At 45.4% G+C, this 26,550-nt stretch overlaps 1 protein-coding gene across 2 annotated transcripts in view; it reads left to right on the top strand.

The window, feature by feature from the left end:
* The window catches only part of APPL1 (adaptor protein, phosphotyrosine interacting with PH domain and leucine zipper 1), a 240,172-nt gene that overhangs the window by 35,926 nt on the left and 177,696 nt on the right, over positions 1-26,550 (top strand). For both annotated transcript variants that reach the window (XM_078661572.1, XM_078661573.1), the window contains exon 2: positions 23,744-23,842. In XM_078661572.1, the coding sequence (XP_078517698.1) occupies positions 23,744-23,842 (99 nt within the window). The remainder of the gene's footprint in view (positions 1-23,743; positions 23,843-26,550) is intronic.

Here is a 26,550-nt window from a genome sequence, read left to right as displayed (position 1 = left end):
GAGTCGCCTCTTGGGTGTGCCGATGTCGTGTCCCAGGTCTGGTGTTGGTTCCCCCCCCGCTGTCGTAAGGTGTGGCGCAGTGAGGGCAGGGGCATTGTCTGCACAAGTCTTTCCCCTTCAGTATGTGCTGTGCTGGGACAGTCGAGCAGTGGGGTGGGTGAACTGAGGCCCCGTGTTTGGCTTAGCTAGGGGGCGGTTACTATTTCTATGTGGCTTGCAGCTGCGATTGCGCCTCCGAGGCTTAATGAGTTGCAGGAAGCCTGGAGCTAAAGTCCCATGCAGTTTTGGTATCGGAGATATTGGCTGTATTGATAGGAAGACTGGGCTGACTTGTACTATGGGGCACAGTTTAGAGTCTGGAAGGCCCCAGCTCACCTGCATACAACACTCCTGTCTGCCCGCTGAGCTCCTGATTGTGGGGGTTAGTGTTTGTTCCCCTCGGTTTAGATTTTCGGTTGGCTGGAGAACAGTGCGGCTTCAGGGGAGGGGGGACAATTTAGCGGGTTGCGGGTGGCTTGCTGCCTTCTGCTAAAGTGCAGCCTGAGTTGCCAACTGAGGGGGTGGGTGAGCCTGGTACCGAGCGCGGTGTCTGCCGCACCCGTGATCTTGGGCAGGACGCATTGTTACTTGTTGCGTGCATGACACACAGTGGTGTAGCGGCGGGAGCCATGAGACTGCGTCCGTGATTGCTATTGGTGAGCCCAGTCCCCCTCCCCCCTCCCCCAAATTGAGAGGCTTTCTATTGGCAACCATCACTCAGTATGTGAGCAATCACGGTATGTGTCTGGACCGCTGTGTTCTAGAATTCTGTGTTTGCATGGGCAGTGTTACATCAACAGTAGACATGCACCACCAATTGAGCCTATGTCCCGTGACTACATTTTGAAATACTGTGTGGTTTTTAAAGTTTGCATGCATGGTTAGTGGCACTTCGTACAATGTGCAAAACACATTCTTTATTAATGACCTGGCATTTCCATTTCCTGGTGGTTACAACTTAAACTACTGTGTGACTTTTGAACGCTTCCCTGCCTGGGTGTCGACCCTTCAAACAGTGAAAAAAAAAACACGCCTATTAAATTATATGGCATTTTATTTTCCTTCCTCACTGAAACACACTACTGCACCAGAACTTACTACAACCCTCACTGCAATACCCCACCACCCCCAGCCAAATTCTTTGCTTAACTGTATGGCTGGGCTGACAAGGTGTCCTAATCTGCTGCCCAGCAAGTTCCCTGACTGTGCTCCCCTTACCCCCGCCCTTTCCAGCCAGGGTTCTGCTCCACGGGGGTGGCCTCCACTCTAGCATTCACTACAGCACTCACTGCAATAGTGCCTCACCTTTGGGACCTTATAAGTGTTTAGTCATGTAACAGTTGATGTTGTTGCACCAAGGATATTATGCTGCATAACTAAATACTTATAGGATCCCAAAAGCGAGACCTATTGGCTATGCCAATGCTTGTTCCTATTGTAAAGAATCCTCAATTGTGATGGCCTTGAAAAGCAAAAAAGTTATGTGTCTTGTCTTTAGGGATGGTCTTAATGCTACAAAACCCTTTCGCCTCACAATGGTAGCTTTGGCGTAATTCTGAGAAATTACAATTTCAGCTCCATTCCAGTTAATCACTTAGATTTTTCGCTGCAGTTAAAAACTGCCTCCAAGTGCTGGTGGATGAGTGGACGAAAGATCTATGGTCTTGGTGTGTGATGGTTCAAAGTTTGATGAGTGTCCCCTTTGTGCACATTCAGTTTCAAAATCCTTATTGAAAATGATGCCAAGACCATGTGGAATCCAAGATTGCAGGAAAGAGGCACAACATTTGCTTCCCAGTTTTCTGGTAGACCAAGTATTCTAAGATTTCCATGCCTGTTTCTTTCTTCTAATTCTGTGAGTTTTTTCCTTAGTTTCTACTGAAAATGGAGGTTCTCTTTGCTTGTTGAGGTTCACAGTCTTCAGTTTTATTTATTCTCGATTCTGCTTTTTCAAGGTGATTAGTCAGTGCTTTAACGTCATTTCAAAAGCCTGTCATCTGAGATTGTAATGAATCAGTGTTTGTTTTGGTAGTTAGCGTAAGATCGTGAAGTGAGTTGTAGAATGATATCAGTATTTGCCGCCATGCCTTGTTTCCCTTTCACAGGGGAATCTGGTAGTTGCGGGCAAGGGCCGCCCTGGGGGCCTCACGATTTGGGTTAGGACCACACTGAGGGCTGAGGGGCACAATAAAAGAAATCATGGTTGAGTCCCCGATTTAATGTGTATTTGCCTTAAGGCCCCACAGGGTGAAAACAAACTAATATACAATGTGTAGTGTAGACTGGCTGGAAGGAATCGGGGAAACAATGGTTGTAGATCAACTGAATGCACACATATCCCTCCAGTCACCAGACGCAAGAGTAATTTGGGGGGGGGGGGTGACTTCAATTGTCAGTTCAAGCCGTTTGGGTCTCGATAGCCTGTCCTGTTCAGTGGAAGAGGATGATTTATGACCAGTTCCTGCCTTTGAAATATCTCCCCTGGAAACATGGTCTCCGACGGCAATAAAGATTAACGCCCTTACCTTAAATTGAGGGTTGAAAGCCTGTAATGGCAGAACCAGTTCTTATCGACTAGGGGCTCATACATTTAAATGCCCCAACTCAACCATCTTGACTGATTTCAATTTTAGAATCTGACTGGTTCAGGTATGCAGGAATTTGCGCTTCTAGAATCCCTTCCACCTCCACATAGTTTGATCCTATTCGCCATGTATTTAGGACCAGAATTGTGTAGAACTTTGTGTTTTATGCATGCAACCTTCAGTTGGATTCTAGCCTCGACTAGGAGCCAGATGAGGGCTCTGAGTGAGGGGTAAATGCGATCATAATGTTGTGTGCCTGTTACAAGTCTTGCTGCTGCATTTATTGTCACTTTCATTGTGTCTAGGCTGGCTGTAGGAAGACCTATGAGTGTGGCAAACCCATAGTCCAGCCTTGAGAGCACTAGAGATTCAACTGCCGTTTTGGGGTCTCAAGAGTTATGAAGGGTTTAACTTTCCTAGTAGGTCCAGATGTAGGTTAGCACATCTGGTTGAAGCTTATATATGAGCTTGCATGTTTAGATTAGAGTCTAGTATGAGGCTTAATGATTTTACAGAGTCGTAGATGGTTGGGGTCCAGTGTAGCAAGTTGAGGTTATAAGATCATAGTTGAGGTTGTTGGGACCTAAGGGGTGGGGAGAAAGAATGAATTCGATTTTCAGCAGATTTAGTTTTAGATGGTTCTGTGCCAGCCAGCCCTGTGTTTTCCTCGGTGTGTCATCCAGTCTCCGGATATCCTTTTGAGAGGAGAGTTTGATGTACAGTTGCATATCATCTGCATACATGTGGGACAAGATTTCTAAGTGTTTGAGGATTTCAATGTGTAGTTCCATGTATAGATTGAAGAGGGTAAGTGACATTTTGGATCCTTGTGGAAGTCCCTTGTCGATATCTGCTATGTCGGATAGTGTGTTGCCAATGGCTGGTGGGGGCTGCTTGAGACCGGCTGAACAGATGTTTTTTTTCTCTAGCACCCATCAAAATTGAAATGTCTGTAAATAAACTCTGATGACGATCAAATTAATACAATGGGTGATGGCATTTCCACACATTATCTTTTGTGCTTTGTATGCTTTTATCAGTAAAACTGCATTTTAGTGCAAATGTAGTGGTCATTTCAATTGAAGATGTGTTGTCTGCAAAGGCAGTACATTACCACACCATGCATACTCCATGTTACCCCAGTCCTTTCTAGCCTGCACCACTCCACCCTACCCCACCCCACTCCACACTGCTTCACTGCACTCTTCTTGGCATCACTCCACTCTACGCCTCTCTACTCAACACCACTCCACTCTACTCTATGCCAGTGCACTCTACCCCACACTACTCTACTATGCACTACGGCACTCATCACCACTGCACTCTACACAACTCCACTCCACTCTATGCCACCCTACTCTGCAACACTGCACCCTATGTCACTAAACTCTACTCCAATGCACTGTACACCACTTTACTCAAAATGAATGCACTCTATGCCAGCCTACTCTGACCAAATCACTCTATGCTTCTATACTTTATGCCACTGCACTCTACCCACTCTGTTCAACTCCGCACCACTGTACTCTATGCCACTCTACGCCACTGCTCTGTATGCCACTCTACTCCATGCCCCTGCATTCTATGCCACTCTACTCTGCACCACTGCCCTTTATGCCAATGCACTTCACTCTACTATACACCACTGCACTCTGACAGTATACTATTGAACACTACACTGTCTGCCACTCTACTTTATGCCGCTCTATGCCACTGAACTCTTCGCCAGTCTATGCCACTGAATTTTACTCCACTGAACTCTACACCACTGAACTCCATGCCAACCCACTCTAAGCCATTGCAATCTACATCACTCTACACTATATCACTTTACTCTACTATGCACTCTATACCACTTTACTCTACTCTGAAACAATCTGCTCTGCCACTTAATTGCACTCTGCGCCACGCCACTCCCCACCATGCCACTGCACTCTACGCCATTGTATTCTACACCACTTTACTCAAATCCAATACACTCAACACCACTGCACTCTATGCCAATGTACTCTGTACTACTGCACTATACGCCACTATACTCAACGCCACTGCACTCTGTGCCACTCTACACCATTGCACTCTACATCACTTTACTCTGCACGCCAATGCACTCTACGCCACTCTACTCTATACCACTACAGTCTATGATACTCTGCAGCACTGCACTCTCTGCCACTAAACTCTATGGCACTCTGCTTTGCGCCATTCTACTCTGCACCACTTTACTCTATGCCACTTCACTCTACTTTGCACCACTCTAAGTCACTGTTCTACATTCTACACCAATGCACTCTACGCCACTTTACTCTGCATGCCAATGCACTCTACGCCACTCTATTCTATACCACTACAGTCTATGACACTCTGCAGCACTGCACTCTCTGCCACTAATCTCTTTGGCACTCTGCTTTGCGCCATTCTACTCTGCACCACTTTACTCTATGCCACTTCACTCTACTTTGCACCACTCTAAGTCACTGTTCTGCATTCTACACCAATGCACTCTACGCCACTCTAATCTACTGTGCACCACTTCACTCTGACATTGAACTCTACGCCCATTCACTCTGTGCCTCTCTACTGTATGCAGGTTCACTATACCCCACTCTACTATGCACCCCTGCAATCTTGCCACTGCACTCTACACTACTCCACTCTGCAACACTGCCCTCTACACCACTTCTCTATACCACTCCACTCTGCACCGCTCCACTTTACTCCACTTCACTCTACTCTGAAACAATCTACTCTTTGCCATTGCTTTCTATGCAACTGCACTTTATGCCACTCTACTCCACTTTACACCACTCCATGCCACTGCAATAAACGCTGCACCACTCTACTCGATGCCAATCTGCTCTGCGCCACTACTCTATGAAACTGCACTCTTCCCTGCAGCACTTCACTACCTTCTACTCTGAAACAGTCTACTGCACTCTATGCCACTGCACTCAAAGCCACTCTGCGCCACTCCACTCTATGCCACTGCACTTTACGTAACTGCACTGTATGGCAATTCATTCTACACCACTTAACTCAAAACCAATGCACCCTACGCCACTGCACCTATGCCAACTACTTTGCACCACTGCACTTTACATTTATGCCACTATATTCTACAACATTCTACTATACAACACTGCACGCTGCACCACTTTACACCATTGAGCTCCAAGTCACTGCACTATACGCCACTCCATTCTACTCTGATCCATTGTACTCTGTCACTGCTCTCTGCACCACTCTACGACCCTGCATCTATGCTACTGCAATCTACACCACCACACTGTACCCCACTTTACTCTACACCTTTGCACGCTACGCTGCACCACTCCACTTTATGCCACTTCACTCTGCCATGCTACTCCACTCTACGCTACTGTACTCTACCACACGCTAATCCACTGCAGTCTACTCTGCACTGCTCTACTCTATGCTACTGTACTCTAAACTACTCTGCTCCAATACACTCTACACCACTTTACTCAAAACCAGTGCACTCTACACCAATCTATTCTGCACCACTGTACTTTACTCCATTTCACTCTAGGCCACTCTACTCCCCTCTACAACTCTCCACTCCCCTCTACAACTCTCCACTCGATGACACGATACTCCACTCTATGATGCTCTACTCCATTAAACTCTGCTCTACTGACCCTGCACTCCACGACACGATACTCCACTCTATGATGCTCTACTCCATTAAACTCTGCTCTACTGACCCTGCACTTCACTGTTTGCCACTTCACTCTACAGCACTCTACTCTATGCAATTCTACGCCACTACTCCACTCTACGCAACTCCCTCTATGCCACACCCTGCCACTTTACTCCTTTTCATTCTATGACACACTACTACACTCCACCCCACTCTGTGCTACTCCTCTCTGACAATCTACTCTGCTGTATACCACTCAACTCTACAACACTCTACCCAACACCCTCTATGCCACTCCACTCTGCATCACCCCACGACACTCTATGCCGCTCCACTCTATGCCACTCTACTCTACGCAACTATACTGAACTCTGTTACTGTGCTCCACTCAACTCTATGCCACTGCACTCTACAACACTCTACTCCCTCCACGACACTCCACAACACTGTATGATATTCTATGACACTCTCTCTTCTCCACACCACTCAACTCTTCTTTACGCCACTCCACACCACTCCATAACACTCCACTTTATGCCACTCACATCATTCTCCTTTGCCTTACTTACTTTTAGCCATGCTGTGTGGAGAAGTGTGGCTCAGGGGTTAGAGGCAGCAGACCCGGAAGCTGAGATCAGTCCTGGACCAGGGTTCAATTCCCCGCCTCGGCGGGTCTTGGGCTAAAAATTCCACTGACTCGATAATTCTCGCCCCGGTGCCTCCTCGACTCACGGGTTCACACTCTGCGACTCTGGGCAATAGCTTGCTTAATCTCCACAACGGCCCCTCGCGGCGGGATGCCTGACTTTCACCTTGTGGATACCCTGCTATCTCACGGGGGAATATCAGGACGGGTTCCCTAAGCAAGCGCCGGGAAACCCCCTGTGGGTAGCTGTGCGCTATATAAGCTCAACTACATGCTGAACAACAGCCAATCTAGTGGACAACATTGCTAATACATATTGGCAAAGCCAATAGTTCCTGCACAGGTGAGATATATTGACTTTGCCAATGCTGATTGGACCGTTTCCTTACAGTGTTTATAATGTTTAAACCAGGAATCTCCAACCTTTTCTACAATAAGAGCTACCAATGTTCAGTAAAAATGATCTGTAGAAACTAACACAAATTATCAGGGTTACGTTAGTGGCCTCTTCAGAAAAGATTCCATTAGTGGCCATTGCAAGCAGTGTTGCTATCCATGACTACCTCAGTGCATCGGGCAAGGTCCCCAGCAGTATGTCAAGAAAAACATTATCAATTTCAATTTTAAATGCCTCTACGTGTCATAGCAGTGATATATGCAGTGGCCCCTGCCACATAACAAGGAGCTTCAGTAATAAGACTCCACAGTGCAGCATGAATTACCGTTTAAATCAGTCTTAAATATATGTTTATGGAAACATCAGTTCAGAAAATACACATTTTTCTCATTAGGTACATCCTTTTTAGGTCGAGCGACCTATCTCAATGCGCATGCGCATTGAGCGGGAGCTCGATATATTGTGGCTTAAACAGAGCTTACCGAGATCAGGCGATTCCCAGGCGATTTCTTCCAGTGCACGTGAAAGCGCGTGCACAATGCCACCAGCCGCTTGCCTCGCATTACCACATCAAAGGCAAGGCGGCCTCGTCTCAGGCCCCTGCTGCTTCACACCCTCATGCCGCTCTCCCCGCTCCGCCCCCTCCCCTGCCCGCCGTGTCGCATTTCTCCTCGTACTCCTCGTACCGCCGGCCGTGTCTCCTTTTATGCTAACTCCCTCTGTACCTCTCCTTGCATCCTCCTCTTTACTTCGATTCCTGCCGTTTTCTCTCTTCTCCGGCTGTTTGCTTTGCTTCCTTGTTGTTGCTTGTTTTAAATAGTATATGCTCCGAAAAAGCAGAAGACATACATCGCACTTTTGCGAAAATACTTTTTTTGCCTTTGGAATTGGCCCTAAGCTGTTCAGAGGCACGTAACATCTACTATTTGACACAAACTGTACTTTCTGTAATGACCCGCGTAGACCAAACGGGACACATTATGTAAACAACAAAGTTCAGCAATACAGCTGTGAACATGTCAGCTGGATTATATGGTATTCGGGAGGAAGGTAGGAAAACCAATGCAGACAGATTACACCAGTTTCAATTCTTCCGCCTCCAGGGTCTTCCCGCGACTCCTGCGAGCTCCTTTCCTCCTAATTATAGCCGCAGCCTTGAAAAATACAATATCGCTGGTCGACCGGAGCTCACTACATATTGAACACAGGGACCCCTTTCTGGCAAGGGTGGAGAAACCAATAAGCGGCAGAGGAAAACCTCTAATTGTGTGCTCGTTATGTTCCTCACTGTTTATTTTGGGGTACGTGACTCTGAAAAATAAACACCTCGGTCTACAAAGCAGTGTCTTCGTGTAGGGAAAAACAGCAATTACGGGACGTCATTTTCGGCACGGCCCATTACATTGCAACAGAGTAAATAACATTTGGTGCACATGCAGTCGTTCCAGTACCACTCACCATACAGCAAGCGTAATTTATCTACAATTCCAATAGGACAATGGATTTTGCAGACCTGACAGATCCTTTCCAAGCAAAGTCACCCATGCTAAATTAGTGTTGAAATCCCTGGGCGCCATGTCACGCTGCTAAAATCCATGCCCCAATGTGATGTATTTAACAATGGAAGTGGAGTATTTTATTTTGCATAGTATTCAGCGTTTTTATTGTGCTTTAAACAATTAAAAGATGCTGGATAAATAATGTGATTCATTGGCTATATATATATATATTTTTTTTTTGACATTGGTATGTACAGACCAAATTGAGTTATAAGCCTCAGACAAAATATTACAAATTCAAAGTTGTGCTAGTACCATACATAGATTTTGCTCTACGTTACAGTTCGGCAAATGTTGCTGGCATGCCTTTTATTTTTTATGGAAAATAGTTTTGTATAGTGTTTCCGATTAATCTTGGCACTAGAAATTTCGTTTTTTAGTACTTTTTTGTATTTGTCAATGTTTTCGCAGTTGCATATTTATCAGTCCGTAAATTTCCAACACCGAGGAATGATGCTTGTATTTCATTCAGCTTTCTCTAAACGCAGGGGCTAATTCACAAAGGAAACCAGCATTGGCATAGACAATAGGTCTCGCTTTTGGGACCTTATAAGTATTTAGTTATGCAGCACAATATCCTTGGTGCTACAACATCAACTGTTGCATGGCTAAACACTTATAAGGTCCCAAAGGCGAGACCTATTGGCTATGCCAATGCTTGTTAATTTTGGAAAGGTACCTAATTTAATCAAACAAAAGCTTTTCATTTATATAGTTGGGCTATCCATTAGGGACCTCCTCACTGGTAGTAGCTCCTGATCTACCCACTGGAGTATCCTGGTTTAAACTAATGGCCAGCTTTGGTTTTCTTTTCAGCAGTATTTCGGTGTAAGCCTAGACATAACTTTGTTGTAGGTGTTGTACCTCAAACGACCTTTCCTCCAAGTGGAGGGGCAGTACAGGAGATAGCCTCTCAATAGTGCTCTATTCCCTAGGTAAGGAGCAGTAGTAGGAAAACTAAAGGAATGCAGAGTACTTCTATTGCAGATATACTTGTTACAGGACTGCCGACAGTAGAGGAACACATTTTCAACTATTGGAATGTAAGAAGTCATCCTTTGCCGATATAGATCAGTCAGAAATCCCCAAGAACCAGGAAATAAAAATCACATTACTCGTTTGCAGAAAACGTCCTGCTAGGTTAAGGCTACAAAACTGAGTAGTTGAAATTGCTTGTGAATGCTGCTAAGTGGAAAGTTAATCATTAAAAAGAGTGCTGGATTGCCAGCGCAAATGACTTTACATCTTCCCTGTAGACCAAGGCATGCATGCTGGGTGCTCAATGAGTCGGAGCACTTTGGTGGCCTCCTTCTGGTGTCATCAGACTCTGAGTACCGGAGTGTGACTTGGCGTTGTCAGGAGGTGGCAACAAGGCTCAACCAAGCAATGTTTGTGCCCGGCAAATACACAAATAGATGTTTACTTAATATTATCATGATTCCTATGGGGTGTTGGGTGGTGGTGCGTAGATGCTGAGACTGGAATTTCCTCCCCTCCTATAATACCACCATCATAATGTTATTCTTAAAAGTAGCACATTTATTGAAAGCCCCCTCATTTTATTTCTATTCAGAACCTTATTAGTGGTTTTTTTGTACGCGGGGAAGGGTTTTATGTCAGTTTGAGAATTTCAGGTTTTTTTCTCCAGATAAAGGCATTGAATTAAAATGTGTTTTTTACTGTCACTCCTGCAAAGTTACTGTAAATGTTGCAGTATGTAGTTTTTCTATCTATGAACATTATTTGCATTGCACAGATCTAGCTGTATCAATAGAGTCATCAGTAGAGTGCTTCATTTCTAGCTTATATTTATTGCAGTAGTGGAGGAAATAGCAATTGCGGTATAGGGGGGGGGGTCTGAACATCATGTGAAATACTCGGTTTTTAGATGCGTATTGAGAAAGTAATTTGGCTCTTCAGGTCTTTCCGCAAGGAGAGTAGATTTGGATTAAGTCAGTGTTCTTTGAAAGGGTGATTTCTACTTCATTGAACTTTGTGAGTGAATGCTTGATTTAATGCTGGCTGTCAGCCTAAAACGTGGCCATGTTTAAATTGCTCATTTCGGTCTTTTTCGGTTCGTCATGGGATATCTTTCCATGCCCTTGTGAAAGCCTTAAATAATATTCCTTCTCCCACAGACTACACTCTGGTAACCCTAACCCACTTGGAGTACTCAAACTGCCCCATGTTTCCTCTCACCTACTACTTTGACCTGCTAGCAACCCTGTCCTGGAATATGTGCCTTTTCTACATGCACTCACTTATTTCCGTACCTGTGGTTAAGACTGCAGTGAAAAGCCATTTGATAGAGTTGGTTCAACATACCTTATAGATGTGTACCCTCAAAAGCACTCGCCACCCACCTGATAATCTCACTGGCACTCCTTGTGAATATTCCCCTAGATATTCGTCTATGCACCTCATGTAATGTAATTATACATATCTTATCTACCACCCTCTACAAAGATATGACATTGTTTTGAAGTACTTCGTGTGTTGCTCTGTACAGTCTTTCTAGTTGAAATGTTCAAAATCAATAAAACAGATAAATGGTTCTATTATATACTGCTTCCGAAACCAAAATCTGCTGCCTGTTATTTCTTGCTGTAACGGCACAATTGTCAAAAACTAAACGTGCTTTTTACACCTGTGACATGCCAGTGCCAGGAAGCAATACATGGGCCACGTCTATTATTGTCCTTCTTCTCCCACTGGACAGGAGGATTCTAATCTGCTGCCCCTGGAGGTCAACACATCTGATGGAATTTGTGGACACTTGAATCTTGTCCCGATTCCTCCTACTGGTCTGCAGAGTTATGAGAGGTGTGGGAACACAGAGGTGCACAGTGTGTCATCCTCACCTTGCAGCTTAGGGTCTAAACAGAAGGCTTCTGCCGTGCACTGCAATCGCTTTGTCTCACACAGCCTGTTTTTCATGACACCTGCTCTCCTCACTCTCCATGAGAGAACAGAGCAGAACACTCAGGACCCGGTGCCTAAGCTATTGGCATACTTAATTAGAACTAAGATGTTCGAATAGCTCGGTTTAGTAGTGTGAGAGAAGGTCTTGTATTAAAAAAACATGCATTTTACAATTGTAAATACATTTGGGTACATAACATATAACTCCAGTTAGGTATAATAGTACTTTGAGGAAACTTACTCCAAGTGGTGTGTTGTGGGCATTCCTATGCAGGGATGCCTGTCTAGTTATGTAAGCATTCACATGCTTGCAAGTTTCCACTTCCTCCTGAATGCCACAAAGAAAACGGCCCTCCAAGATAGAATCAACGCCAACGCACACAACAGCAGAGAACTCTTTGCCATCTTCAAGTAATTCGGCAGGCCCTACAGCAACACCACAGACGCCCCCCTTCCCAAGGCCTCTGCAACAAACTTGGCACCTTCTTCTACCACAAGGTCAGGAAGATCTGGGACCGCTTCGACACCCTAGACCCGGCCAATACACCTGCCACCATCGCATACAACCGAGCCACACCCCAACAGATGTGCTCTGCTGGACCCCTCTCACGACAGAGGACACGCTCAAGACCATGAAGAGCATCCACTCAGGAGCCCTGACGGATCGTTGCCCGTACCACATCTTCCATAGAGCAGCCGCCGCCATCGCCCTCCAGCTTTGCTGCACCATCAACTGCTCCATCAAAACCTCCACCTTTCCCGATGATTGGAAACATGATGAGATCAAACCCCTCTTGAAGAAGCCGTCCTCAGACCCAACAGACCTCAAGAACGTCAGACCCATCTCCCTCGTCTCCTTCCCAGCCAAGGTCAACGAGAAGGCCATCAACGCCCAACTGAGAGTTCATCTAAATGAACCACGTCCTGGACACCTCCCAATCCGGCTTCTGAAGCAACCAAAGGACGGAGACCGCACTCCTCGCCACCACCAATGACATACGCTCCCTCCACGACCAGGGCGAGACCGCAGCTCCCATCCTACTAGACCACTCGGCCGCATTCGACACCGTCTTCCACCACACCTTAATCATGAGACTCCACGACACCAGCATCTGCGACAAGGCTCTGGACTGGATCCACTCCTTCCTCACCGGCCGGACCCAGCGAGTCAGACTACCACAGTTCATCTCAGAATCGACAGAGATCAGCTGTGGAGTGCCCCAGGGTTCATCCTTGGGCCCCACTCTTTTCACCGTCTACATGGCCCACCTCGCACCCATCATCAGAAGCCACAAACTCCACATCATCTCATACTCCAAAGACACCCAGCTGATCTTCTTCCTCATCAAGGAACCCACAACTGCGAGAACCAACTTCCACAGTGGAGTGAAGGCCGTTGCTACCTGGATGAAAGACTGCTGCCTTAAACTCAACTTGTTTATTTAAGGTAAAAATTGGTTCTGTCGGGGTTTTCAATTACTTAGGGCAAGTCGCAACAGCTTACTTAGAACACATATGAATGATTTGCAAAGGAAAATTAAAGATATGTGGAAAAGTAAATTTTGCCATGTTCTGTGTCCCTACGTGTTCCCCCATCTTATGTTATATGTGCATGATTAATATGCATATGTATCCCTTATGATTGATTAAAGACGCAATTACAGTTGTGTCCAACTCTAGTATGCCAGTTTCCAGTTCTCGTGAAAGCTACGAGTATTAGGCCTCTGTAAACCTATGTTGCCACGTTTCACAGTGTGCACGTTAATTCAGAATAAAGTCCCCGTTTCTAGGCCTCAAAAGGGCCCGGACACCAGATTCAGCTCCTGTCTCCTGAACCCTCTCCGAGGAGCGATACAGCCCCCACCTGTATCCCTGACCCTTCACTTACTTCCTGCCTCACAGTGCCCGGCTCGGCCTGGCTCTGCCTGCCAGTCTGCCAAGAGTATGTTATGATTCTAGTTATCAGTCCAGCCCTCCTTCTCTGCATTCCTAAGCTACTGAATCGCATCAATAGTTTCAGTCATAGTCTAGCCTTTATGTCTCCATGTAAGAGAAATACTGTATTAATGGTCATCGAATATTCCTCAACACGCACTACATGTAGAATTATGCATGCACCAGTCTTAGAAACTGTTAGCCTTTGCCCTGATAACTTTTGGATTCTATCAACATGTTCTCTAAACATCAGATACTAGATAGTGTTTAGGTACATGTCGCTCTGACACTCCAGACTTTAGTCTCCTCTTCTAGTGCAGAAGTCATAGCCCCCAGTTCTCCCTAGTAACACGTCATTGCCAGGTTGCGCGCACCACTAGGTTAAAGGTCCCGGCTCCTCAGGTAGCCCCCTCCATGTTTCCGCCCCGTTTATGACATATTCTGTTACGTTTACACCACATGTCTATGTATACGCCTCTTGTTACACCCACTTTATGCCTTATCTTTCGCGACTGCTATGAACCCCGCCCACTGCTACGCCTACTGTACTGAATGCAATGTAATTTGTTTTAGTATATATATGTTATGCACTGTTATTAAAGCTAGTTGTTGTCCCGATCCTGCCCCCGGCAGCTGCCATCCCATTCCCGTACAGGCTGTCCTGTTCCTGTCCTTTATGCCTGATTAAAGCCTGTAAAACTCCAGCTACCTCGAATCTTGACTCTTATTTATTGAGCTATCTGTTTATATTGTATCCAGTCAAAAATAGACCCGGTAATTAATTATTTATTTACCACATAATGGCGCCCGAATAGGGACTTGCCCTTTCCCCACGCGCCGGAGAAGCCACGCAAGCCCCCTGACCCTCTGCAGCCGTGACGGAACCATACCGGCCACGTGCAGATATTTCTGCTTCAAGTATCCCTCAGGCCCACGGAGGAGACGGAGGTTGCGGTCCAGCGTCCAGACGAGGCGGTGGAGGAACGCGGCGAGTCCCGACCAGAGCCCAAGCCGAGAGTTCAAGGTCCGAGGTATCCGGAGGCCCACCCGTAACTGAAGTCCGAAGTTCGTAGTCCGTCGTCGTAGCAGTCCAGTCCAGTCCGAGGCCTTCCGTTCTTGCTGCCCGGTGAGTACCGTTGCTGGGGTAGTATCTAGACAGGGTCAGTTAATTTGTCTCTGGTCCGTGGGTTTGGGTACACAGATCCAACACGAAGTGTCCACCTAGGTGGATGCGGGTCCTGACGTGTCTCTTTATGGGACCGGTAAGTTTCGTACTGTTTTAGCAGTACATCTAGTCATTCTAGTAAGTTTCTGTTCCAGTAAGTTCTGTTCTCGAGAAATTCATGTGTTCTGTTCTCAAGTATTCCAGGTAATGTTTCTGTCCGAACTGTTATTTTAAATGTTATTTCATGTGTTTTCAATGTCGTGGTATGAGTGATCTGTTTCCAAGTTATTATTGTGTTCATTGTGTATTGTATTGTGTCCAGATTCCAGTCTAAGTCATGCCTTTGTTCTCAAAGTTACGTCAGTTAAGAACTAGAAAAGGTCTGCTTGAGGAAGCAGTTCCTGTCCCGCCTAGGGACAGTCCAGGTCATTTTATGTATCAAAAGCATGGCATAAGTGCCATATTATATCTAGACTTATGGGTAGAGTACACCAAGGAATTAGAAGAGAAATATCGATGGCCTGTATCAGGCACATGGGATGCCGAGTGCATCATGCGAGTAGAAGAAGCATTATGGAAAAAGAAAGCCAGACAGTCACAGAAAGATGCTATCGAGTTATGGCGCAAAGAATCTCATAAAAGAACCGAAAAAGAAATCAGAAAGTCAGAATTAAGTAGAGAATCCACAGAAAGAGCCCAAGAAAGTGAATTAATCGAAATAGGTGAACAAGTTAAAGCCGAACAGTCAGACAGACAGAGGAATGCCCTCATTAAGGGTATGTACCCTCTTCTTGCCGAGGGATTGCCAAAAGCAGCCCCGGAGGCATCCAGTAGTTTCCCGCCACCATTAGTTCCGACCAAGCTACGTCACAAACCGACCGCAGCTGATATTTTTCTCTCGTCCTATTTGGACGACACAGTCCCAGAATATGCAAATCCTGCTCCGCCAGCTCCTGTAAATAATGTAATTTCTGTTCCTCCAGCCACCGGGGCACCTGTTACAGCACCTGTTACGGTACCCCCGGTCCAGCCTACAGTACAAGTACCCGCTACATCGGTCACTCTGCCAGCACGAAGAGCATCAGTCGACGATTCCAGTTTAGGGGCCGCGGGGGGAGGTCCTCCTGGTACCCCGCCGCCACACAAACGTGTAACGTTAGTCGAGTTACATGAACGTGCGTTACAGCGTACGCCCAAACATCAGTCCGTTGCAGATATCAAGCGAGCTCTTACCGAATGCCGTTATGATCCAGTCCCAGGCGATGATAATATGGTTATATATTCATTGCGCGTAAGACGGGTGACCGAGTATTTGGACACCCTACCGAATATGAAAGAAGATCTAGACAGAATATATCGTTTCATTTGTACAGGAACAGACCCAGAAAGTATTGGCGAAGCCATGTCTCAAAGGAAAGCTGAGACCCAGCTCATGCTTTTAAAGTTTCTAATTAATTGTCTAATAAGGGAACAAGATTATCCGACTAAAGATCCGACCGAAATGAGAGTTCTGACAAAATGGAGTTATCATATAGCCGAGGGAAGACACAAGACACTCAGTAGTATAGAGAGTATGTACAAGAAAATTCGTAAGGAAATAATAAGGTTACACGAGAAACGCAAAGCAGCACAAGTAAGCGAGAAAGAAGACGACTCTCCTACCGAAGAGGTAGACGACGAGAATCCTTCCAGAATAGCGTATGTAGGTAGAACTAGACTTTCCGACCGACATTCACGTCTAGAACACAAGAAAGTTTTCTCTCTTACAGCACCAGAACAAGGTTCTCTAGAGCAAGTATTTCAAGCTACCGATCACATTCTGAAATCACGAATCGGTTATAGTGAACACTGTTATTAAAGCTAGTTGTTGTCCCGATCCTGCCCCCGGCAGCTGCCATCCCATTCCCGTACAGGCTGTCCTGTTCCTGTCCTTTATGCCTGATTAAAGCCTGTAAAACTCCAGCTACCTCGAATCTTGACTCTTATTTATTGAGCTATCTGTTTATATTGTATCCAGTCAAAAATAGACCCGGTAATTAATTATTTATTTACCACAGATATAACACACACCAAAATTAGAATTCAATAATGTATTCAGAGAAAATCAAATAATCATGGCTGTCGCAATTTAAAACCACATTTTACCTTAAATACGTACACCCAGGTTCTGAGGGACACTGGGTTGCCCCATTACGTTTACCGCTCAAACTCAACTTGTACAAGACCATAGTACTCATCCTGGGACCCACCCCTTCAACTTGGGATGACTCCTGGTGGCCTGCCTCTCTGGGAACTCCCCCCACCCCGACGGACCACTCACGCAACCTCAGCATCATACTGGACTCATCGCTCACTATGAACCGCTAAATCAACACAGTTTCCTTAGCCTGCTTCCACATTCTCTGCCTGCTTCGGAAGACGTTCAGATGGATCCCCACAGAATCCAGAAAGACGGTCACCCACGCTGTCATCACCAGCAGACTCGAGTACGGCAACACACTCTACACCGGCATCACCCAGAAAAGCTCAAGAAGCTTTTTTCTATTTTTATTTCTTTTTATTGATTAAATATTATAGAGGGTACAGGTGCAACAGCAGCACATTACGATAAATGGTGTACACATCAAGATAAAGTCAACAATTCAGATCAACTCGGTTGACCACCTGTATCATACCGTTACATCAAGTATTGTGCGCCAGATATCTAATCCCTGCGTCCCCTGAACAGACTCTGCGCCAAGGCAGGGGAAGAGAAGAGGATGGAAGAAGGGAACAACGAGTGAGATGGGGGAGTAAGGGATGCTGGCCTCCAAACGAGATTTTACATTAGAAGCCCACTAACCGCCATTCCATCAGTGTGCGAGCAAATTGTATCTTTCATACAGCATTCATTCATTCCGATAGGGGAGTCTCGTCAGAGACCTGTAGGTGGGATTTGAGATCTACCTGCAATGGTTCCCAGATGTCCTTGGGGTGTGTTTGTGCAGGCATTAGTTCCAGGTACCCAGTCAGTTGTCCCTGACAGAACGCCGCATCACTCAACCTGTTAGTACGAGGGCTGGATGACGTCGGGCATAAAATTTGTACATAGATTTTATACTGGAGATGGCAGTCCTGCTGTGCTTACAAGAACCCTCATTCATAATGTATGAGATTTCGGACTAGGGAAAACCTGTGTTCTGAATGCAGTGTAATATCTAGGTAAAAGGTCAGTCCCTGTAAACCATGTCAAGTGTAATGTAGGGAGAGAATATAGGTGAAGTGTAACGAGTTTACAGAGGCCTATATTATAGTACCTATATGGAATATATCAATCCTCGACCTCGTGGGGCCAACCGAGGAAACACAAGTGCCCTCCTCACTGTAAGCTTGTCGATGGCCCTACACATCAACCAGCTCGCAGTCCTCCTTGGTAGTTTGTAGCTGTGCTGCAGCCCTGGGATGGGGTCGCGGAGCGCTGCCCGATTTGCCCCTGTCCTGGTCTAAGAAAATGTTAAAGTCCCCTCCCCAATAGATTGCGCCCAGTCCCAGTGTGTCAGCCACAAGCCAGGTCTCCCCCCAAAAATCTGGGTCATCTACATCAGGGCCGTAGAACGATAACAGTCTGAACGGGTGACCTCCTAATGTGCCCACAAGCCTTACATACCGCCATTGCAGGTTGCACAAGGCCTTACACGTGCGCCACAGCAGCCCATTTCTCATGTGGATTGCCACTGCTCTAGCATAATAAGAAAAGCATGCTATATATTTCTCCCCGATCCACCCTGCAAGCAGACTTGCATGGCTGCTCTTGGTCAAGTGCAATTCTTGCAGGAAGCAGATGTCCGCTCCCTGTTGGTTCAGATATGCAGCTACCAGTCTCGCTTTCCTTCTGTCATTCAGACCCCGGACATTCCAGGTAATTGGTTTCAGTGTGGTCGCATTCACCTCAGGAGCACCCATAACACCCATAAAGGTCTTGCATGCCCACAGCAGGCATACCAATCAATTGCGCGTAAAACGGGGCGACCAGCAGGGAAAGGAAAGGAAGGGAGCAAAGACAGAAAGAAGAGGAAAAAACATGTAAAGATCACGGATTCCCCGAATACCACCACCCCCCACTACAGCCCCCAACTAGGCTGGTATGCAACCCCACTCTCAAACACGGTCCCTCAAGGCCAACAGTGTCGGAATCATTCATGCGGGGGAACCAGTAGAGGCCCGGCTATTCCCAGGGGGTGGAAGCTCGGTGGCCGGATAAGGAAGAAGCTAGGAGAATCACGGCTTCCGGTCCAATAGACAAAGCTGATCAGTGCATTAAAGGATAGTCCAAATAAAGCCAGTAGTGTGAGCCAAGCTGCTTTTTATAGCAGGGAGGCAAGACACAATTAGCTCAGTTCACTAGTAGGAGTTCTCTGAATTAGCCATGCACATTACTTCAATCGTTTTCACTGAGGCAGTCCTCTCCTCTCACCCCACTATCTGAGCATGGTGACAATTTGGCAGGGTGAGGCTGTGTACAAATTTGGCAGCTGATTTAGGATCCGTGAAATATGTGGTTTTCCCTGCGTAGAAGATGCCTAGTTTTGCTGGATAGAGAAGGGAGTTCTTAATGTCCTGTTTCTGGAGCATCCGTTTAATCGGTACAAATTCTCTTCTCGCCACCTGAACTGCTAGAGTAAACTCCGGATAGAACAATATAGCATTTCCTTGAAATAATATTTGTTGTTGGTCTCTGGCTTACCGCAACTCAGTGTCCCTGTAGCGGTAATAAAGCAAGTAAGCGATTATTGGCCTGGCAGGAGCTCCCGGCGGAGGCCTTAGGCAGTGCGCCCTGTGAGCTTTTTCCAGTATGCAAACCGCAGACAGGGATTCTCTGTAGAGAGACCTCAGCATCCCCTCAACATAGTCCCCAACACAGGACATTGCAGTGGAGTCCTCAACACAGGACCTCAGGGGGATAACGTAAGCGGGCCAGGCCACACCCTTCGCTGCTCCACCTGCACTTCAATAGGCCAGAGGTCCCTCTCACATGTCCCCAGTTTTCAGGGTCGCCGGGGTCAGTCTTCCCGCCGAGCCGTCCAATTTTCTGGGCTGGATCACGCTGTTGCCATACAGCCCACAGGCCCAGGCTGCGCTGCTGATTTGCCGGCCTCTAAGGCTGCCAATCAGGGGGGACGATCTCCCCCACTGCAGTGCTTCAAACTGTTCCCACTGCACCCGCTTTCACAGGGTGGGTGCGGTGCACACTATCCAGTTCCCCCCGCTGCTCCCCTCACCTGATATGTTGGGGGGTTCCAATTTCTGTGGTCTACAGCGGGGTCCTCTGCCCCTCCCACCGGGCCGTTCTTATATGGGCGCTGCAGACCTGCCGGCCTGCCCAGCCTCTCCGCGGTATGAGATTGCCGGCGCTCATGTGGCCTGGGCAGCACCTCCCTCGAAGCCACACAACTCATCGCAGGCTCGCTTCAGGGGCTCGCAGCTGTCCGCTCAGCTGCCACAGGGCGACAGGGCCGCAACACTGCCCCGTACGCCTCTCCTCACTCACCGGTGCAGCCAATACACCCGTGTTTTTCTGGTTCGTCACAGGAGCACTCCACAGCGGCAGCTACGATCTGGCGCACTACGCCACTGCTCTCCAGCACCAAGGCCTATACAGTAAGGCAGGCCATGAGGGGAGCCGCAGTCCAGGTTCCAAAATTCACCGGGCCGCCGTCTTGGCCTCAGCTTGAATCTCACCCGGGACACTCAGCCCAGAGATGTGTCTCGCCTCCCAGGCTAGCAAGTGCATGCCTCGGTGAGAGCAACTCACTTTTCCATCAATTTTAGTTGCCTGTGTCTGCTGCAGCTGCCGGATTATGATGGACTGTCCGACCAGTCTGCAAAACCTCACAAAGTGTCGGCCATGTTGCAGCCGGGCTCGCTAGCACCCCCCAGAAACAGCTCAAGAAACCTCAGTACATGCAAAACACTGCAGCCAGACTGGTACTCGACAGCCCCCAATGCAGCCACATCACGCAGCACCCCGACAACTCCACTGGCTCCCAGTCAGCATGAGAAACTTTCACCCCTACAAAGCTCTACAGGACGAAGGACCAGCATACCTGAACCACCGCCTCACATTCTACCTCCCCACCAAACAACTGCAACCTTCCGAACTCGCCCATGCCTCCATCCCTAGGATCCACAAGACCAGAACCGGGGGAAGGTATTTCTCCCACCTCGCCGCCAAGACCTGGAACACCCTGCTCCTCCACCTCATTCAATCTGCATCACTGACCAATTCAGGAAGGACCTGGCTCTTTGAATAATCTTCCACCCAGTTCGACAAGCATCCCCCCTCCTTGAGGCCCTCTTGGGTGAGTACTCACGCTATACAAGACCCTGATTGAATTTGTGGTTATTTACGCATCTTGCTAGGCACATTCGTATCATGGTTACGGTTGGAGATTTACTATTATTAAATTTGGGAGGAAATCTAAGGTAACGCAACGAAAATTGGCGGGGGAGTAAGGATTGGGTGACATCACAGACAAGGATAGCATAAATCCAGTTCACTTTTGTGTCAAATGTACACTTATACAAATATATGTATGCTTAAAATCATTTCACATGTTGGTAACTTGGACTTCACATAGAATTCCACCACTAATACTGGGAAACTGCAACTGTCACAGATTTACTGCAGTACTCCTGATATTCATTGTGAATTTGAACAATAATCTAAAAGAAATTACACCTCGGTGCATACGCCTTTAAAAAGAATTACTTCACGTCTTCAGAGAGAAAACGAGGGAGAAAGGAATGTGAGGGGTAGGTAGCAACATGCTAGATAGCTTACATTTATGAGCAAGGGAAAGTATGTTTGGTGGTTTTGTGGAGGGTGGTAATTCTGTTTCTCTAGCGTTTGAAAGGCAGGGCCGGCTTTAGGCATGTGCAAGCTGTGCACCTGCACAGGGCCACCAAACCCCAGGGGCAACCACGCCAATATATATCCTTAATATATTAATCCTCTGAGGATGGATACATATTTGCATGGTGGCCCCTGGAAGGGATTTGGCGGCCTCCGGCTCTGTTCCACTTCTAAACACCCTGACCCCCTCCCCTCTTTACTGGCCTGCGTGCTCCGCCCCGCCCGGACCCCCTCTTCCGGGCCCCCTACCTACCCTCCTTGCCCATGGCCACCATGAGCCTAGAGCCGGCCCTGTGAAAGGAAATGGGGTAGCAATGCAACTGGTGACGAAGATGGCAGATCTTCAGGTAACTTTTAAGCTTGGATAGTAGAAAGGTAACTATTTTTTGAGAGAGCGGTCAACTCTGTATTTCATGAGACACCATAGCAACTTCAAGCTTTCCCCTCGGCCTCAGTGGAAGACAGACATCCTGTAAACTGAGTTACAGCAGGTTTCTGTAAATAATTGACATCCCAGCTTCATTATCATAAACGGCAGCTTAACAAGCGTTTTAATGGGTTTAAAAAAACGTGCGAGCAGTTAATTTCCTTCTAAGAGACGAATGTTTAACCGAGTCAGAGCAAAATCAGTATGTTGACACAGTACAGTGACTTTAGAAAACACTGAGGTGAGGGCCTGATTCACAAAGGCAAAGTTAGACATTTGTGTAAGTTTACTACTTTAAGGTATTCACAAAATGCGAGCAGTTTTGACTCCACGCTCCCTATACTTATGTATGTGCTCTTCTCCGTCCCAGTTGTGGAGTCTCTGTGTGCAGAGAATTCTGCACTCACAAGTATACGGAGTACTGAGTCACAAGACTCCACATATAGTTTGTGGATACTGAAAAGTAGTAAACTTGCACAAGAGTATACATTTACCTTTGTGATCAGGCCCTGAATGCCTGAACTCGGAAGATTCTGTGACATTGTCAGATGTTTTCTGTCATGTTTACAAGATATTAGCTAATTTACTATTGTTGGGCTAACACCTGCTTGTGCAGGGATCGCAATTATACATGGTGAAATGATTATTGCAACTTGTAATTACTGTGTTAGATAAAGAGTACCCACTCAAATATTTTCCCTGAAACATTTCCAAAGATCAATCCTGTTGGAATTTAATTAGGGCTCCAGGTTTTATGGTATTTTTTTTTTTTTTACTTTTCCGTCTGTATTTATCCATATTTATTTTTTGTTACCTTTATCTGTATTTATCCATATTTATTTTGGGTTTTGTTGAAAAATGAAGCTGACATTAGTATACTTCCACATTTATTTAACCGGTAAATATGCACTCATGCTTGAATGCCTACTAGGTTTTAATGCTGTAAGCACCCTCAGAAGATAAATCAATGTACTTATAAGAAAATATGCACATTTCAGTACCAACCATGGGCATATCTACTTCTGTTAAAGCCTCTTTACTAAAAGTCCTTTCTTTTTTATTCCCCTTACCTTTCAATCCACACAGCTATTGGTCTGGCAGTCATGGCAGACAGTATTTAGAATGACTCAAAAAGCACCCCCATTTCCGTTTTTATCCACATTTAAAAATAAATACACACAAAACACTGGGACATGCCATTTTTAGGGAGAAAAGCCTGCATGTTGTGCTCCAACTTGAGGGCATAATTTATAGTTGGTGCTATTTATAACACCCATTAAATTTGAAATCCTGAAGTGTTACATTTTAAAACATGCGCTAAACAGTCCATGCCCTTCTGGGGCTCTAGTAAACAAAGCTTTAGTGTCTTTTTAATCCTGTTTTTCATTTGGCAAATTTCATCAAAATTGTCTGTTTGAATATGTGCTTCTAACATATTTCCATTACATTATGCTTTGATTATTTTGATGTGAGAGCTTACTTTTGTGTAATTATCACTGTTGCCTTTTTCTGTAGACAAGATCTTTGTTGGGTGTATTTGAAGAGGATGCTGCTGCAATATCCAACTATGTCAACCAGTTGTTTAATGCCATGCAGAGAATTTATGATGCTCAAGTAAGTTAAGAAACATTTGTCATGCTTATATATTGATGCTCTGCTCAAATGAATCTCTGGTTTGCATCTCTGCTTCATTGAATGAATACCCTGCAAAATGTGAAATGGATGGGTGATGTAGCACAGTTTTTCATAGTCTTTTATTTTTTAAACTGGTATCTTGTTGTACAGGTAGTACAAATCCATTTTTAAATAGTCAGAGCATGCACAATCGCCCATTTATTGAGAAAACATAAAGTGATTTAATAATGTTACAAAATTGAAGTAACTTAGCAGGTAGGAATCTGCAGAGTTGGAGTGGCGTAAGGGTCTATTAGATTGACACAAGATATTTTTGGGGTGCTTGCATATCATTGATTTAAATTTCATATGCTTTATATAGCAGTGTTGTCAAATAATGGTGTTGCCGTTCTGCTTCACACCAAGGTGACTATGTGTGCTAATAGTAAATGTATACATTTTCTAATGGAGCACGCTCTTAGCTGAAGTGACTGTGTGGTTCGTATTAAGTGCCCATGAAAACTCATAGCACCTTTGAAGGTGCTGGCAGCTCTCATTACCTCCTGGGGCCCGGGACTTGTTGTCACATTAAGTAAAGCAGTCCCCTTATGCCAGAAAACATGGCTAAGCGGGTTAGTCATGAACAGTATAAAACAGCATTCGAAAAGCAATTGAATAAGCTAATTGCCACTAAAGAATTCTTAAGTGATAATTCACAATTTCTACAAAGAGGTTGTTAAGAGTTATTCTGCGGAGTGAACCCTGTAAAAGAAAGGGAGAGCATGCACCAGAAAATAAGAAGGGCATTCAAACATCAATTTAACTTCTCAAGAGAATAGGTTCTACTGGCAAAAATCTGTTTTGAGACAAATGTAAAAACTCGAGGATCCTTGTTTTTTATGCACTGAACCGTAATTCGTCTAGATGTTGACCTTAATCTATTGATCCTTAGCTTGTGACGCAGTGATCATAGACACCTGTCAATTTACATACTCCTTCAATAAAAACATTTGGAATTTGACAAGAGTTCAAGCCCATTTTACTTGGATCTCTTGAAAGAGACCTTAATTCTTCAATTGGAAAAGAAAAGGCAAGCATGTCTTTACACTTGAAAATACTACTAAAAGAGCACGGGTATCCGGTAAACTTCTTGAGAAAGTCAATTTTCTAGTTGAGACCTTAATTCTTCAATTGGAAAAGAAAAGGCAAGCATGTCTTTACACTTGAAAATACTACTAAAAGAGCACGGGTATCCGGTAAACTTCTTGAGAAAGTGAATTTTCTAGTCCAAGAGTTACAGTGTTTAGTAGAAACTATTTCCTCCTCTTACCATAATTCTGCTTTGGAGAATTCATCAAAAAGCTTGACTATGAGTCTGACGGTAAGCCTTGTAGGAAATGTATCAGAAAAAAGACCGCAGGTAGGTTTAGGTGCTATCCCAACAATAACATAGTTCCTCCCGTTACTGATCCTAAGTAATCTAAACTGACCTAGATGAATGCATAGATTCTGAGCTAGCTTGTGTGACGCAGTCATGTGAATTGTTAAGATGTATAATGTTATGAAGATCATACCTTTAAGAAAAGTTCAGAATTTAATCGTAGTAGGAACTACCCTTGAGCAAACTTGGCCTCCACTGAAAATAATCGTTAAATGTTTTCCTATCATCTTAAAATATTGGGGAAATGATGTATTACCATGGTGCTCCAGAAGACCCAGTGTAGGATCAATACTAATGTGTTACACCTAATAGCTGGAAAAGAAAAGCATCTTTAAGACACCCACTCATATAGAGGTCAGAAATGGGGTGGGCTGTTTGCAGGAGTCCAGGGGTCCTCTCTTTGCTTCCCCTTATGATTTTCCAAACAGAAAACCTAATTATTATTTTTTAAGGCAGTACTGGTTCCCTTAAGGGAGACAGGCTGATTAATAATAATAATAAACTGATTGGAAATGGAAACAGAGGGTGAGCTATTCCTTACATGCCACTTTCTTGTGTTTGTGGCCATTACAGTGGGTAAAAAATTCCAACCAGATTTATTAATATTAATTCAGAAAGTCGTTCCAACCACACACAGATTGGGATTTTGAGAACCGGCCTATCCATTCATAGTTCAGTTTGCAATGTCAAAGTCCATTTGCAAAAAGTTGGTGCGCAGTTGGCGAACACTTTGCGGGAAAGGACTCTGTACATTCGGCCCTTGGTTTCTGCTCCTGCCCTCCTTCAAGGCTCCACTACATACTTGATTGAAGGGAAAAGCACCAGTTTATGAAGGGCCTCAGGGAGGTTGTTGATAACCTACTACAAAGCTATGCAACATGCAATACTTAAAAAAAAAACGCAGGGGGCTTTTACAATGTATTCACTTCCTTTCACAGTGTCAATCTTGGAACTAAGTACTTTTAAAACGTATCTTTAAATACAACGTCCAAGACAAAAGATATGTCTAGAAAGTGTTATAGAATAAATGTAACTTAAAAACTGAATAATAATTCAGTTGCAGGTGTAACCACTTACTTTTGAAAACGACATGCCAAGTTAGTCGGTCTTAAACTGTGTTAAAGAAAAGTGATTTACTTGATTTCAGGATACATTCAGTACTTCATGTAGGTTCCCTGAGCAGGCAAGTGCAGGACACAGCAAAGACCCAGGCGTGAGCACCAGCTAGGATTCCAAATAACTCCAGAACAAAGCTTTTGAAAGGCAC

This window comes from Lissotriton helveticus, chromosome 9 (genome assembly GCF_964261635.1).
Source record: "Lissotriton helveticus chromosome 9, aLisHel1.1, whole genome shotgun sequence".
In the NCBI taxonomy this organism is placed as follows: Eukaryota; Metazoa; Chordata; class Amphibia; order Caudata; family Salamandridae; genus Lissotriton; species Lissotriton helveticus.
Note: the sequence above shows the minus strand (reverse complement) of the source record. Positions and strands in the feature narration are given on the sequence as shown.